Raw genomic sequence first — 17,730 nt, 5'->3', positions numbered from 1 at the left:
ACAACCAGTAGCCTTGGTGTATCGAGTCAGAAGACTGCTGGAGAAGCCCGGGTAAAATCGTATTTAAGTATATGATGAACTCTCTGGGGGAGGTAAGGGTGCATGTATTCTGTAGTTGTGAGCCTGAAGGACCAATGGCAAAGGTTCTCGATGGAGTTGACTCCAGGGAGGAAACCGTTTTTCAGACGTAGGAGTTGTATGTAACAGACCTGAGAGGGCATAAAGTAAGTTCAGGACACAAGAAAGATTCAAAGAGAAACAGATCAAATGTCTTTCACTGACATTTTAAGATAACTCCAGTAGAAAGCGAGAGAGAAGCTTCTGGTCATGCGGTTCACTGGATCATTGAAGTCAGCTTCAGTCTGAGCATGCCCAAGACTGTTCACACACAGTCTAGCCTTTGCTCTGGTGAAAGGTCTTGGATTCCTTGTGGATCCTGAGACCAAGTTCTCAATCATTTACATTCACCAGAGCCTTGCTCAGAAGTACAGTAAAGAAGCAAAATCCCTATTCCCCGAATCCTCTGATTGCTTTCTAATGCCACATGTAATGTGTAACATCTCAGGTTGGAACTTCACAGGTATTATAATGATCATTATATTAGGGTATTAATACATAGGCATCAATGAACTCACTATGAAGAACACCAAAGTGTCCTGTTAAGGTTTTGCTGCCTTGCCGTGAAAGGTGGGATGTTCTGTGATGAGACTTGAGGGGGAAACTCTATCTCTCATGGAAAAATTATATACCAAGGGCATTTCATAGAGCAATAAGTTTATAAAGGGAGATAAACTTAGGATAAAAGTCAACAGTAAGCTTCAGCCCCACCTATCTGGTCATGAGGCTTTGATTTATTAGACAGCTCAGCCTCCAGGCACATGCATGTTGGCCAGTGGGTTGAATAAAGTCAGTAATACCAGCAAGCATGTTTCAGTTATCATAATCTGTGATGCACATATAAACATCTTCTATATAATATACTAAAGTGCCTAACTCATCATAGAAATACTTGAAATTATATGAAACATCGTAAGTGTGGCTAATTTATTTTATAAATGATTCCTCCAAATATTTCTCAGCAAAGCTGAGAGTCCACCAAAATATTTACGGAAGAGTACCTTCTGGGTAGATTAGCAAAGCCTGTTTGTACCTGCTGAAGCTGCATGAAATGCCAATGTGAGATATAAGCTCTGTGTCTTGTTTGTGTATTGAATCATTCTTCGTTGTTTATGAATGACTAGAGGGGTGTGTGTGTGTGCGTGTATGCGTGTGTGTGTGCGTGCTCGCGTGCGTGCGTGCGTGTGTGTGTGTGTGTGTATGTGAATGACAATAATGTAACCTGATGAGGTTCCTCTGGAAAAGTGTCAGCTGAGCTTTTCTGAGTGCTTTATTTGCATGTCATTTTAATTCTAACTAAGTGCACCTGTTCTGAAAGTACAGGCTTTGAAATCAGGACATCATTTGTTAAAACAAGAACCTGTGTTTCTTAGCTCAACCTTCTTGCTAAATTAAATCTCAGAAATGGATTCTTAATTAACTAAAAGAAAAAAGTTGATGGCACTTTTCTTAGCTAAACAGAGAAGCCTTGAAACCGATAATACTTACTTTCTCATAAATGTTCTTCTCACCTTAAATAATCAGTGCTTTCCAAAAGGAAGCATGGCATAAAAAATTTGGATAAGCATGAGTTTTATCTGAAAAAATAGAAACACCAGGTAAAATAAACGCCAAACGCTGTTATAGAATAATTTTGGAGGAATATGTTCTTCCCGTGGTAGTTTTAAACTGATCATTGAAGTTACCTTGGCAAGTTGTTGGTGACTACTGAATAAGGCCATCTTCCAGTTCATGGTCCTGTCTTCCTAACGCTTCATCATAAGGATTTTAATCTTCTGTATGGGTATATCATAGATAATATCAGTAGACTAATGAAGGCTATAAGCCCTTTATCAGAATGTTCTTAAATGCATAAAATACACATAATTACAAAAGATAAAATTATGTTGAAATGTGAGGACTGAAGTATCAAACATGCTTATGATATGACAAGGTATATCCTTTATTATTAATGCATTAAAATGGTCCCAATCCAGGGTCTAATAAATGCCATAATTGTGAAATAATTATTAGAAATCACTATTCAAGATGAAACAATTATGGTTTTTATCTCTGATATAAAATATGATTTGAAGATATCTGTATTTTTTAAGTAACAAAGTCATGAAGAAGACTGCTGATTTCATCATAGTGAAAACTAAAGTCAGCCTCCATGGTCAAACTACACTAAGTCCTATGCATAAATTCCTTGGAAACCTGTGGACCTAAGCAAAGACACTCAAACAGACAGTGACCCACCTTTTTTTAACTTGCTTTTATTCAATTTGCAACAAGATGCAGTGGAGCAAAAATATTTGTTCTCTGTTTTATGAAACAAAAATTAATGGAGTTGTAGCACAGACTGGGTCTAAGTACAGGATTGAGTCTGGAGCAGGGCAAGGTCAAGGTAAACTTTACCAGAAACTCAAAAGACACCAGGACCACCTTTAACATTCAGTAGCTACTGAACTAAATAGAGACTCTCCCCAGGAATCCTCCTCTCCTAGCTTGCAGCCTTCTCTTGTACTTCCTTCTGGGATGTGTTTCTCTAGTAAATGTACCATGCTGAACCCTCTGCCATCCCCTGAAGATCACCTCAAGCATAAAGTGCGTGTGCTCTACTGCCTTTCATTACCATCTGCGTGCACACCTTGTCCACTTCCCTGTGTGTACAAATTCCCACAGGTAGACACTCCTCGGTTGATCAGCGAACACGGCAGTCTTGGCATGATGTGTTTCCAAATAATCAAAATATCCAATATTTATTTTCTGCTGAACTGAAATAACAGATTTAAGGGATTGCCCCTACTGACTCTTTTCCAATACCAGATGACCGAGCCTGCAGGTGTTCACTGTCTCCCCATTACTGATGAATTAGTGATATCTAAGCACATGCTTGCATCTCACCTTGCTTCATACAGTCCCGTGCACTAGGGTATTCCTTCTCCCCAGCCATTCTGCTCACTAGCTCCACCTATACCTTCAGGACTGTTTGGTCAGTATCTTCTCCACAAAGTCTCCTTTAGCCCCAGGTTCAGCCCCACGGACATGCAACCTCTGTGTTCTCATGAAGACCCACAATTAAAATAGTGTCCACCTGTGGTCCATGTGTGCTTATCTTCATTGTGAAATTTGAAATAATTGTAAACAACTAGCCCCTCATCTTAATTTTGCATTGGAAGTCACAAATTGCACAATCCATGCTGCCTAAACCTTCTTCTCCATTGTGATCCTATGTACCTATATTTTCCTACCACTGCAGTTAGTACTCATAGATTTAATCATGTTTACTTCTGTTTACTGTTTTGGGCACCTCAATAAACCTACATTGGCAAAAAAAATGGAAAAAGAATTTACCTTGTTTATTGTGATATCCCCATGACTCTACCTACCACTACATACTCAATATTTGCTGGTTGGACAAATGGACAAAAGTAGTAAAGGAAAAAAGAAGGAGTGAACCAATGAATGCACTTGACCATCCTAGCCTTGGGCACCTAGAGCAATGGAGGTATTTTGCTTGTAGCCTTAAACTAGGTATCTCCAATGATGACAGAATGCTGGCACAGAAGATACAAAATATTAGAAAAGAAGGCAGTTGTATTACTCAGCTTTCTTACTATTGTGACAGAATGCCTGACATAAAGGACTTTAAGGGAGACCTTTGTCTGTCCCACAGTTTCAAGGTTTTCATTCCACCACAATAAGGAAAATTTTCAATCACAAGTCAGGAAACATTCTCTAAGGAGCCAGGTAGCAAATATTTCATTCTTGCATGTATTGAGTCTTTTTCTGTCCTGCCAGCCATTCCCAAATAATGACATGGAGACTTCTTATTAATTGTGAAAGCTCGGCCTATAGCTTAGGATTGTCCCTAACTAGCTCTTATAACTTACATCCATTTATATCAATCTACATTCTATCACATGATGTTACCTCTCTCCCATCTTAACACCTCCTGTTTCCTTTCCATGTCTTCTATCTTCTTCCACATGCCTAGATTCCTCCTCCTCCTCCTTTCTCCCCCTGGAAATTGTGCCTATACTCCCTGTCCAGCTACTGACTGTTCAGCTTTTTATTACAGCAATACATCTTCACACAAATATCCCACAACACTGTTCATTCTGACTGTTATAACTACTTTGTTTTACACTTTCAATATGATAGCTGACATACACAACATGCCAGTGACAATAAAACTTTATTTATAAAGATAATCATAAGTGGTATATCTGCAATGCAACCCCTGTATCCAAGGCTCTAGGACCATTGTGGAAGAAGGAGCAGAAGGACTGTATAAACCAGAGTACCAGCACACCTGCTGCTGGGTAGTGTCTGAATAGTGCTGAATGGTGACAAGCATGCTGTACCCATTAGATCTCAACAACATGGTTGCCTAAACAAGACCTGAAAAATGCCAATGACAGTCAATATGCCAGTGTTTCACGAGGCCAACTACCACATAAAAAAACTATAGGCAGTCAGTGGCTGCTGATGGAGAGGAAATCCATTTTCTCTGGGGGCTAACTCCCCGATAGGTTATCCAGCCCCTAAAACATATGCATATGAGCAACAATGAATGGGTTCAGTGGGTTTTATGTATTTACACATATACATGATATATGTCATATACATTTACAGAACAAAAGGTCATAGATTTGAGAGGAATTGGGACCAACACAGAAAGTGTTAAAGGGGGAAAGTAAGGTTGGAAATGATGTAAATACACATAGATGAGATTTTCAACAATTTAATAAGCATTAGAAGGCAGACTTGTTTCTCAGGCCATAATTAGCCAATCCCTGATAATTATCAAGGCACTGTGAGTCTAGGATGGTAAAGGGACTTGTAAGTCTTTTGGGTACAAGCTATGCGGAGGTAGAGTTTAATTCCTCTGATATCGGGAAGACCTTATTATATGAATTTTCTGGACACAAGTAATGGTGAGATCTAGTCTACAGCAGTTCACTGGGGTTCTGATTTATTTTGCTAGCCTGCCTTTCAACTTCAACTTTGAACAGACTTCCCTTTTATTTGAGATTTTCTGTGGGTGCTCGGCCCCAATCCATAGCCTTGCTTTGATCCTAGAAGTTTCATATTCATAGAAACATCATTGAAGTGACTGACAGAAAGTACTTGCTCATTACTTCTGATCCCTGCCATTAAAATGTGAGTAGCCAGAGCTTCAAGTCCTTTCTTCTAGTTATTTGGCTGCAAAGAGCAGCAACGTACGCAGGTGGCAGAGAAAAATTACCTTCTCCCTCCTGCTCTTCCTATCAATATAAAGAAATTACAAATTAGAGTCCATAAGCACTATCAGACTCTGGCAATGTGTGCTCAGCTTAGCAATAATAGCGTACAATGCCTCATGATTTACAGAATTGACAAGTACAAAAGTTCTGCTTTTTAGAGTGACTGCAATAGACATCCCCAGAACAAAGAGCAAGACTCACTCTTCAATCTTGTTTGGGGTTCCTTTTAGGAGAGGAGTTGTGTGGTAAATTTACAGATTCCTGAACATTACCACTAAAATCCAGCATCACACAACACACACATACAGCACAGTGCATACAATCTTGTCTTTGTCGATAAAGTTACAAAAAAACCCCTCTTATAGTAAATAATCTTACTGCATTCTGGTATTTAAAATGCTCAGTAATTACTTAGCTCATTTCCTGTTCAAGTGGTTCTTTATTTGCTTTGTGATGATTCTGCGTGATTCTCATCAAACTTCTCTTTTCTGTTATTTTGCAGTTTTCTCCTTGTATTTGGTTGCTTGATATTGTCAGTGTTTTCTACCATCCCTGAGCACACAAAATTGGCTTCAAGTTGCCTCTTAATTCTGGTAAGTGAATGTATATGTATATATGAGAATATGCATACAGTTTCTGTGATGTAACAACTGTGTATAATATTTATGCTATGCACTTTATCCTATATGTTATCCAGAACGATTGTCACTGCAAAACATAAAACTATAAAAAAAAAATCATTGAATGCAACCATTAGTCAAATAAGGGAAACCCTTGCAGAAATATTCAGGATTCTAATAGACAACAATATCATGTCCTGCAGGTACATCTTGAGAGGAAGGCTGCCTTTAAAGGCAGCTTTGATTATGTTTGCCTCTGCTAATAAACAATTATAAAATAATCAGCATGCATGTGATTCCTCATTATCGCTGAAGGCGATGCAGAGTAGAAAGCATTTTCCAATAACTGAATTTAGCAGTAGCTAAGTATAATTAGCTAAAAAACTGTGTGCATGTAGCTCCTCGTAGGAAAACAGAAGTCTCTTTATGCTTTTTTCAGCTAACAGACTGTATTATGAGCTCACTGCTAATGTAGTTACCTGGTGAGAAACTGCAGATTTCTCTATTTCTATTATGCTGCCCGTCCTCAACCGCACAGAATTATCCAATTCTCTTTAAAATGGAAAAAGACCCCAAGATATTTTAGTCTGAGTTATTCTGAGCCTTTTAAACTCTTGTAGTTTCGATTACAATGAACCCCTAGCACTTCATGCTCCAATCACATCTGATTGAAAGTTTGGTTCATTTACATCCATTTCAACCGGGCTCACATAGTTCAAAATTATTAGACTTGACATCCTCAGAATGAGCTGGAACGACTCAATTCTGTAAAGCACAGCACAACAGAGGAAGGAGGGGAGATGGGTAAACTAGAAGAGATTGGCTGTGTGTAAGGTTCATTTCATATGCAAAAATTCTGTGTCATCGAGGTGGGAGAGAAAAGACATCAACTCTTGTCATATGAGAGGAGGCAGATGCTCACATGGCTAACTTGTGCTTGATGTTGCTAAGACAGCACCAAGTCCTAACGTCTTTTATTAGGGAGCATTCACTTTTGAATCAAGAACAATGTTCAGTGGTATAGTGCTAATGTTATGACTTCAATTTTCAAACCCAAGGGAGAGAACAGAAAAAAAAAGCACTCTGGGGGGTTTGTTCCATTGCACAGTTTCCATTTGGGGAGCAAGTCGGCTTTCAGCTTGATCCACCCTTCTGCTTGTTACAAATGAAACCTAAGGTCTAAGGTTCAGATGATTTTAGGTCCATACAGAACCAAGAATCATAGATTGAAAATGTAAACCTGACCTTCTGATGTTGGAACAAAATTAAAAAAAAAAACTTGATAGAATGATTACATGTCTAGAATTATCAGCCTTCAGGAATCCTACAAAAATGTTTAATTCATAACCAAGTCAAAAATCCAAACCTAATGGTTCATGTTCTCAATGTCTCTGAACATAGGGGTCATTATCATTAGTCCATTTCTAAATAGCAAAAAGAAGCCCATGTGACCCACGTGATTTCAGCATGATCAAACCCCGAGATGATTCAAACCTTGACTTTTTAATGACGCTGTCTCATGAACAACTGATATTTAGCCACCAGGACATATTTTAATAAATAGAGATGTTGGTGTTTTAATCATTTTTATGAGGCTGAAGGATGAACCTGGAGCATCATTCATGCTAGGCAGGTGCTCTACCAGTAGCTAGCCACCCAGCCCCAGCCTTGTCAGTCTTAATGTCTTCAGATTGGCCAAAGCAAAGCAAAGTGCTTCTTCAGGTGAGCCTTCGTTTTGAGCAGTGACCTCGTGCTGAAGACAGATGTTTTAAAGGTTACTGCTATGTGGTGTTCAGTGGGGAAAGGATTTATTAATTTTCCTATATAGGGGCTGTAGCATTACATTTTCAGGGTGTCAGTTGTAAAACTAAAGTGTGTTCTAAATACAGACCAGCTTAGAAATAAGTAGAGTATTACAAAGCTAAGAGTCAGTGCTGTCTCCAAAAACCTTCATTTTATTTTCAAAGGGCAATTAAAATAAAACAATTGTGTTTTTATTTTTATTGGAAATTGATAAATTGAAAATTTGTGCATATTTTCATATTTTTCACAATGAATTAATACAGACATTCAATTATAGAATATTAGAAAACTTGAGAACCCTTAATGATTTAGAAATCCTCTTGCTATTTTATGAAATGTAGTTTTGAGATGGCTAATCAGATTTCAAAGACTGTCTGCCCTATGAACATTTAATCAAACAGAATTCAAACATGTAATCAAACAGTTCTGTCTGACTGGAGTTTTGTTGATTTCTTGTTTGGTTGGCTGACTGACTGACTGGCTGGCTAGCTAGCTGGCTGGCTGGCTGTTTGGCTGGTTGGTTGGCTAGCTGGCTATAGCTGCCAACAAAGAGTATACCTAAAAATTTTTTATTCAGATACTAATAAGAATATCTACTGAAATATAGACAAAATTCTATAATAAATTACCCATTTTATCAGACAGAGTCTAGCTATATACTAGACTTGAACTGGCTTAAGCAATTCTCCTGCTTCAGTCTCCTAGTAGCTTGTATTATAGATCAATGCCACCATGTTCAAATAATGCGATTTTTAATCCTTTTGTGTACGTAGTTGGTGTACAAACATAATACTAAAGGAATATTTATAATTGCATTTAAATAATGAATCAGTTTATATGTTTTGTAATAACTCTATTTCTTTTAGATTTTCTTGAAATTTGGTAAAGGATTTTCTATAACTCTTGTGAAAATAATAACACACACTGCTGGCAAACTTGGCCATAAACAGACCTATTAGAGGAGTCTTGTATACTCTATTTCCCCTTTCTGGTTTGACTGAGATCACAGTGTAAAATGTGTAGATCATTTCATGGATATTGTCTTGCTCACTGTCTAGAGCCCCATGAAGAGTCTAGCTCTTCATCCCATGACCCAAAGAGAACACTCCAATACGTCATCCACAATTGCACTTCCAGGATTAGCCATACAACTTGAGCATGTTCGTATGGAAACCACAAAAAGGTAGCTATAGAATGGAGGAAATGCAAAGGGAGTTTGAAACACTTCACCGCCAAATCAAAGTTATTGAAACACTAGTGGAGAAAATCATGTGGGAAACGAGGGACCCAGAAAATGCAGTGTATGTAAGACGAAGAATTATGTAGAAAAAGCAGATGTTTGCTAATTACTAATTTTTTAAACTACAAATGGGTCAGTATTACTAGGAAAAATACAGTTTTGCAGAAAAGAGTTTTACACATGTACTGGCTGCAAGACACTCCTTTAGATCAAAGACACAAATATTTCAATAATAAAAGGATCAGAAAGGATACAGATGCAAATAGCAACTGAAAGAGAAGAGAAGTAGATACACTAGATGGGATAGATGAAACATATTTCAAAGCAAAATAGGGTTATATAAAAATGGAAATATTTTGAAAAAAGGATATTATATAAATGTTCAAAGTTTCATTATAAAAATATAAATTTTCATCATATAAAGGCCTGGATACAGCAAAGAAAGAAAGTGTAAATTTAAAACCATGTATCTAATACTGACTACAAAATACATCAAGTAAAGCTGGTAACATTGGAGAAGACCACTGGGAAGAAGAAAGAGAAGGAGACCTGACAGACTGCAACAATAAGACATCTAGATCCAACAGGCACACACAAAACACTCTATCCGAGAGCAGAAACTTGTTCTCAGGCGCACATGGGACATTTTTCATGACAGACACATGTTAGCTCACAAATTAGGTTTCAGTAGATTTTAAAAGATGGATATTAGAGAAAAAGAGAGTCTTCTCTTTCCATGACGGAATGAATTTTAAATCCAGTACAGGAAACAACAATGAAATGTTCACAAATCTGTAGAAAAGAAGCAATATACACAAACAACGAGTAGAATAAAGAAGAAATCATAGAGATGAATGAAATGAAACACAACTTATCAAAGCTCGTAGGACACAGTGAAAGCAGAGTTTAAAAGCAGCCTTAAAAGGAACATATGTAGGTGTAGTAGGAGGTAGAGTCCTTTGGGTACATGCTCAAGGCTGGTATAGCTGGATCTTGAGACAGAGCTAGTCCTAGCTTCAAAGGAACCACTCCACTGATATCCATAGTGGCCGCACAACTTTACACTCCCTCCAACAATGGATGAGTGTTCCCCTTAATCCACATTCTCTGCATGGAGTTGTCATTTGTTTTATTGCTCTTGGCCATAATGACAGGTATAAAACAGAATCTCAAAGTAGTGTTAATTTGCATTTCCTCGATGATTAAGGATGTAGAAGATTTCTTTAAGTGTTTCTCAGCCATTTGTTTTTCATCTTTTGAAAACTCTCCATTTAGGTCTGTATTTTTAATTGAGTTATTTGTTTTCTTGATGTCAATTTTTTTTTATTTCTGTATATACTTTGGGTCTTAACCCTCCATTGGATGTGTAGTTGATAAAGCCCATTATGTAACTTTCTGCTTTGTCTGAATGATGGTATACTTTGCCTTACAGAAATGAGGTACAGTTTATGAATTTTTTAGTGCCTGTTTTCTCTGTGTTCTATTCAGAAAATCTTTTCTTGTGACAATGAGTCCAAAATTATTCTCTGCCTTCTTCTATAAGAGTCAGTGTATTTACCCTCATGCTGAGGTCCTTGATATATTTAGAGTTGAGTGCAGTGGTAAGTATGCATCTGTTTGCACTCTTCTACATGCAGACATCCAGTTTGGCCAGCGCCATTTCTTAAATGTGCTGTATTATCCCAGTGTGCATTTCTGGCTTATTCAACAAGCATCAGGTATCTATAGGTGTATGAACTCACATCTGGGTTGTCAGATTCCATTGATCTGTTTTTATGCTAAACCCATGTTGCTTTAGTCTTTTATTACTATTGCTCTGTACTACAATTTCAGAGCAGGCATGTTGATACCTTTCTTTCAATTATTCAGGATTGTTTTCACTACACCTGAGTATTTTTCTGTTTCCATATGAAGATAAAAATTGTCCTCCCAATTTCCTTTAAAAAAAATGTGTTGGGATTTTGATGGGAATTTCATTGAATTTAGAGATTCGCTTTTGTTAGGATGTCCAGTTTTACTATATAAAGCCTACCTATGCATAAGCATTAATATTGAGAGAATTTTTAATAAACTGTATTTGGTGGTTCCCATTATTTTGTTATTATGGTTCTGTTGGTGCTGTATTTGTTTTGTTTTTCCAGAAGTGAGGTCTCTGGGTTCTAGTGGAGACATATTGTCCTGATGTTATAGATTGTATTTTTATGCTGGTGTGTAGGTCCCTAAGTTTGGGATGATTATTTACTGGCTGTTGCTAGCTACTCTTGTCTTTGTTGAGTGGTGTTCCATTTCTCGGTTTCTGTTGCCCTCTCTCTGGATCTTAGGAACATGTGGTAGCTGTGGTAGTGAGTGCTTTTAAGTCCATGCTGGGTGTAGCTATTGGGGTGATGGGTAAATCAAATTTCTAGACATTAGAGTCTACAACAAAGGAATGGGGATGGGTTAGAAGTGGGAGCTGAAAGGTTCCACAGGAAAGAGGAAATCTGGGATTGCCATGAAGTTTGGAGAATCCCAGGAAGTAGAGTCAAAGAGGAAGGACATGCCCCTGAAGATGATCTGCTACAGGGCTAGGGGTAGGACTTAGTTTGTTAGATGTTTTGGTTTATTTTGGGTTTTGTTGTTTTCCCTGGTTTGGCTACTTTATATTATTATTATTGTGAATATTATTATGAGTCTGAAAGAAAGAACATGAAGTTGGATGGGTAGGGCAGTGGAGAGGATCTAGAAAGATTTGAAGGAGGGGAGAGAATATGATCAAAATATCTTATACAAAAAAATTAAATAAAAATGTGTATGCAAATGCACGCGCGCACGTGTGTGTGTGTGTGCGTGCGTGCGTGCGTGCGTGCGTGCGTGTGTGTGTGTGTGTGTGTGTGTTGAGGTAAACATTGTGCAGGACAATTCTGGATCAAATCAAGTTCTTTGATGTGTCCTCCCTCTAGTGATAAGGTTTATGACTCTACAGCATATGTGTTTCTGTTTGCATAAATTTCAAGGCAAATTAAAAGTGATGTTAATTCTCTATATTTTAAATTTTCAACAAACCTGAAATGGAGGTGTAGCATATCAACACTGTTTGTTTGGCTCTTTGATTCCTTATATAAAGAAACAAACAAGAAAAGATCTTCCAATGGAAGTATCCCTCTTCTCAGTTTTACCATTTGTTAAATTAGTCATTTGGCTAATAAATGGGGCTAAATGAATGCCAAGTACAAAACAAGCCATGATTTCAACCTAGACTTTACCAACTAAAAGCCACCAGGTAAAATGCCTGTTGTCTTCAAGGACCTGGATGACTCTCGTCTTCTTCCTTCTTTCAAGACTACCCAATGTGTTTGCCACAACCCAGTGAAGTTTAGTGTTCATGGCCTCTCTGTGGTGCCATGAATACCAAGCGCTAATTATCACACTTTTCCCTACCATCCGTGAGTTTACTTTCTTATAAAGAGATCCAATTACAAAATTATCACAAATGGTTGTATCAGCTACAAACTATTTTGCAATTGATCAGTGGAGTAATCAAGAGTACTTTTCCACCTTCTAGTCCCAGCTCTCTTTGTTTTTTGGGGGTGCACTTATTTGTTAGGTTATTGAAGTGAACGTTCCTATTTCCAAGATAAGACTATGGTGGAGAGCATTATTTTGTTTTATTTATTTTGTTAGCCTGGGGTAATATGTTTGAACATACATTTCCCTTCTTTTTGAGAACAATACTATTTAAAAATATATAATGTCCCACCTTCTAGATTAATTTTAAACTGTTTATTTTAGACTTGTAAATGAAAGTAGTTCATCACATTTAAAACAGACAGACAGCCTTCAGCTGAAGGAACGTGACATATTATTTTCTTTTTTTGTGACATATTATTTTCAATTTTTTAATTGAAAATGGTCATCTCTAAAATGAGCAATAAAGGAATGCCAGTATCAACATCAGTAAGATAGCACAGGCCATCTTGTGTGTTTTCTCAATTACATTCATGCTTTTGTATTGACTCTAGACACCAAGTGGACTGTGCCAACCATCTGGATACATGCTATAAAAAATGGTCTAATGTCCAGATCTTCCCAAAGATCTGAAGGCTTGACCTCTTCTATGTAGATCCTGTGTGTACTTGCTGCTTACCCTTCATACAGCGAAGCAAACACGGATTCTTTGAGGGAGGTGATGCATAGTGATTTAATTCCTGAAATGTGTAAAATCCAAATTAAGCAGATCTAATTATATTCTAAACACACTAGTAACACTAACTATTTAAAGAAACTCTGCAGTGAATCTCTTTACAAAATGAAGAAGCTCTTGGAAAAGCTGATAACAACATAATTAATCAGTGATATCTATTTCCTTTGTAATTGTGGGAGCTTATGAATTTTTACTCGTTTGACTATCCACTGTACATCATAGTATTGAAGAATTAGATACTCTTGCCATTTTCCACCTTCCAGGATTGGTACACAGGCACCAAAACACTGGCCAGTCTGGTGGTGTGAAAAGGTTTGCACATAAAATTGTATGGATTTCACGTGGGATGAGATTCCATTATTCTTTGCATTGAAGCCTTCTGGTACTAATCATTGTGAGAGAAGATAACAGCGTGTAAAGCTAAGAAGAACCCATTCAAGGGTATAAATCATGTAATTGTCACAGAAGTGACAGACTGTGAGATGCCAAGCTACCACATATGAGAAATGAGTGATGTTTCTGAGGATCCTCGCACCCCTGTAATTTATTGAAGAAAGCTCCCAGAATATCCCACCGAACACTGAAAACTGCAATTATTTTCCGGAGCTCTCTTTTCATCGAGGAAACTGAAAGTGAGCGTTAGAATGATTCATGGAGAATAACGGCCCTCATCAATCTGCTGATGACTGAAAAGGCAGGAGTGGTTAAACACCTACACGGGACCATCGCTGAGAGATAATAACAGAGTAAGTAAGTTTCCCCGGGAAAGGCAGTTCAGATACTAGAGGGAAGAGTTGTCAAGTTCAAGCAAATGAAGCCGTACCTGGGGGGGGGGGGAAGACTATTAAGAAAGAAAGAATTTTTACATTGTGGATCCAAGAAATAATTTCTAACCAAACAGCCAAGGCATGTCGCAGAACTTATCTGTAACACAGCCCAGCAAACACTATTAAGAGTATCGATGAGCTCTCACCAGCAGATGGTCTATGCTTAGCTCCGATTGAACTCCACAAAAGTACATTCAACTCTGGTAGACAGGGACAGGTAGTACTGTAACTTTACGAGGCTTTAGAAAATAGGAGAATCCAACACCATTAATAATAGAAAGCAAAAGATGTCTCTCTCCTCCCTTCTCTCCTAGAATGAACTGTCCCATTCCCCAGCTTTCCTCTCCCCATCTTCTTCACACTATGTCACCTTCATTAGTCACTTATACTAATGAAGGCTTTCTCCTTTTATCATTTTTTTTATTTTACACGTATGATTATTTTGTCTGTATGAATGTCTGTGTATCTATCATATGCATGAAAGCTCCTTCAGAAGGTGTCAGATCCCCGTTGTTTGGAACTATGGAAGGTTGTAAATTGACATGTGGGTGCTGGGGATCGAACCTGGATCCTCTGAAAGAGCGGCCAGTGCTCTTAACCACTGAGCCATCTTTCCATCTCAAAAATGTCTTTTAAGAACTGGCGGGATTACAATAAATAAAGAGTCACAATCTCTGTCTTCACGGAGACTCTCTTTTTGTATGGAAGATGTAGAGTGAACAAATAAACTGATGTTTTCAGAATAATTTCGGGTTCTAGAAATGGCTCAATGATTAAATGTGCTTGCTGGTCTTTGCAGAAGACTCAAGATTAGTTTTATACAATTATTTATCCATCTATAATTCCAAGCAATCAGATGCCTCTGGGAATACTAGGTATATACCTGGTGAATACGTATACATGCAGGAAATACACTAACACACATGAGCTTTTTTAAAAAAAAATAATTAAAAAAAATGAGAAACAAGATGTGGTGGCACACATCTTTAATCCTAGCATTTGCGAGGCATGGACAAACTTGTTGATCTCTGAGTTTGAGGAGAGCCTTGTTTACATACTAAATTCAGACCAGCATAATAAGGTGTGTGTATGTGTGTGTGTGTGTGTGTGTGTGTGTGTGTGTACATGTTAAAGACAACAAAGATATATTTCAATAGTATATTTATGTTTATGTTTAGAGAGGTACACTGAGAAATTAACAGGTTATCAGAGAGTTAAATAAGGCAAAGTGACAAGCTACACCACAATATTAGGGAAGAGAACATTCTGGGCAGGTGTAGTCTGAAAGCCCCAGACAAGACTATGCTACTTAATGCTGTAGGAGGCCGCTTGTTTGTTCCTGGCCGCCCAGACTACCAAAATAAACACATAGAAACCATATTATTTGAGATATTGTTTGGCCAATAGCTTAATAGTATTTCTGGCTAACTCATATCTTAAATTAACCCATCTCCATTAATCACTGTATCACCATGAGACTGTGGCTTACCAGATAAAGTTCCAGTGTCTGTCACTGGTAGGAATACAGGGCTTCTCCCTAACACCACCTTCTTTCTCCCAGCATTCAGTTTAGTTTTCCCCACCTAGTTCTGCTCTGCCATGCTATAGGTCAGTTTCTTTATTCATTAATGGTAATCATAGTGTACAGACCTTGAAACTGTAGCATTTGAGAGTTGAATTCAAAACTGAGTTGGGGGGACCTTTAATATAGTGATACCTTCAAGCAAATTATGGTAAACATTTGATCAAAGATGACAAAACTTAAATTTCTATGCTGAAATTATCATAGTGCCATGAATATAGCACACAATGTAAGACCTGCCTAAGAATGAAACGAGCAAGTGGGTTATGGACTACAAACTATTTAGAAGGCCACCAAAGTAATTCATTAGAAAACAGTGTAGATCTAAACTCAATTGCAGCATGTGTGTACCCAAAGGAAGAGATGCCCGGAAGAACTTATGCAGTTTAGAGGTCACAGTAAAACTCCAAATTCTGTAAAACATGCTTAGATTTTCCTGAAAGTCTGTGGAAGCTTTCCTCCTCAGAACTAGGGTATCTTGACTCTTTGGCTACCACACAGCTGCCAATAGCTTGTCTCCTGCCACATATTTCATCTGTGATTCTTTGCTCATTGCCTATCTGGTTTACCTTCTTGCTCTGACTGATCTATGAACCAATTCCAGATTTCCCAAATATAATTAAGACATTGCTCTAGCTTAGGAGAATTACTATTTTTACCTTGTTACTATGCACAGTGACTCTTACTCTAGCAAAAAAAAAAAAAAAGAAGAAGAAGCTCAACATCATGAATTTATAGACAATGAATGGTAAAAAATGGATGGGATAAATGCTTTTAATTGTCAACTTTTAAAATCCCCACTATAAGAAAATTTACATAAGTAAATACTCCCGTCTCATCTTTTCTTCAAAAGATCACACTGAAATCTTGGCAAATCAATTTGAATTTAACACTACTATGTGACTATATCAGATATTAGTTTGGTGCCATATAAAACCAAAGTAGAAATAAACAAACAAACAAAATCCCACCTGTCCCTTTGTAGACATATGTCAGAACCTCCAAGAAGGTCAGGAGATACACCATGTTGTTGCAAAGGAGATTAGAGGAAAAGTTTCCGTGCTGTAAATGGCAGTTTGACAAACAACCTTCCAGTCTAGATTCAATGAAAACAATGTAGATCTGGTTTCCTCTGCCTTGTAAATCAAAATGAATCCGAAGAGCCTTTACTGGAAACCAGAGAGTGGAAAAGACACCCTACAAATGCCCCAAGCCTCCAGCCATGACTCTCTCATAGCTATTTGAGAGAGATGCTGGACCACAACATTTAAACAACTTGGGAAAACCTGAAAATTCCTCCGGGGAAAGGAGCCTTAACAAAGCAGTGGACAGTGTACATGGTGACAGCCTTTGAGGGAGACAGCAGGGTGGGAAGTGTGAGCACTATCTTTATGCTACAAGGTAGGAGGGAGGACTCACTTGGTTCTCATTACCATCGCCTGCTCTCCTGATCATAATTCTGAAAATAAGGGGGAATCAAGTACAAATGAACATCAGATGTAACCTCAAGCAAAAGGGCCACTCTAACATAAATCACTGCGGTCTAATGTCTATTGAGCATTCCTGATCTTAATGGTTATAAAGATGAGATGACTAATTGCACATCCATGACTCTGGAAGGTTCTCTGGCCTCAGCGAGTCAACTCATATGTTTCTTTCATCAAGCTACCCACTATCTGGTCTTGGCCTGTGTCTCACAACAGTAGTGAACTGGAAGCCCAGATTCACTGTAGCTGGGCAATGAATGAATGACAGGCATACACTGACTGAGAAGAATGAGTTTATGATGAGGTCAGGAGTTGGGATTAGAACCTAGAGAAGAGCCGCGAATAGTTCCAGGCTGAAACTGAGAATTGTGAACCTTCCACTGGGTCATCAGGAGGCCCAGCACTGTAAGGACAAACATTTCCTTGAGTCACTCTTTCAGACTAGAGGGTTGTTAAAAATCTTAGATACTCACTGAATCATGCATTAATTTGCTTCCTTACAATGTATTCATCAAGCAGCTACTAACTATGCTGTCAGTCAGAGGAGCAGTACACATTACGTCCCATCTATATACTGAAATATTCATATAGTCCTTGATGGTCCTTATCCTTAACTGTAATGGTTATTTATTTATTTATTTAT

General features: G+C 37.9%; 1 protein-coding gene across 3 annotated transcripts in view; it reads left to right on the top strand.

Annotated features, from left to right (window-relative positions):
• Nucleotides 1-17,730, top strand: part of Kcnq5 (potassium voltage-gated channel subfamily Q member 5) — a 529,997-nt gene that overhangs the window by 349,499 nt on the left and 162,768 nt on the right. For all 3 annotated transcript variants that reach the window (XM_026785580.1, XM_026785581.1, XM_013351081.2), the window contains exon 3: nt 5,851-5,941. In XM_026785580.1, coding sequence (XP_026641381.1) covers nt 5,851-5,941 — 91 coding nt within the window. The remainder of the gene's footprint in view (nt 1-5,850; nt 5,942-17,730) is intronic.

Source organism: Microtus ochrogaster, linkage group LG2 (genome assembly GCF_000317375.1).
Source record: "Microtus ochrogaster isolate Prairie Vole_2 linkage group LG2, MicOch1.0, whole genome shotgun sequence".
Taxonomy (NCBI): Eukaryota; Metazoa; Chordata; class Mammalia; order Rodentia; family Cricetidae; genus Microtus; species Microtus ochrogaster.
The sequence above is the reverse complement of the archived record's forward strand: the minus strand, read 5'-3'. Positions and strand labels throughout refer to the sequence as shown.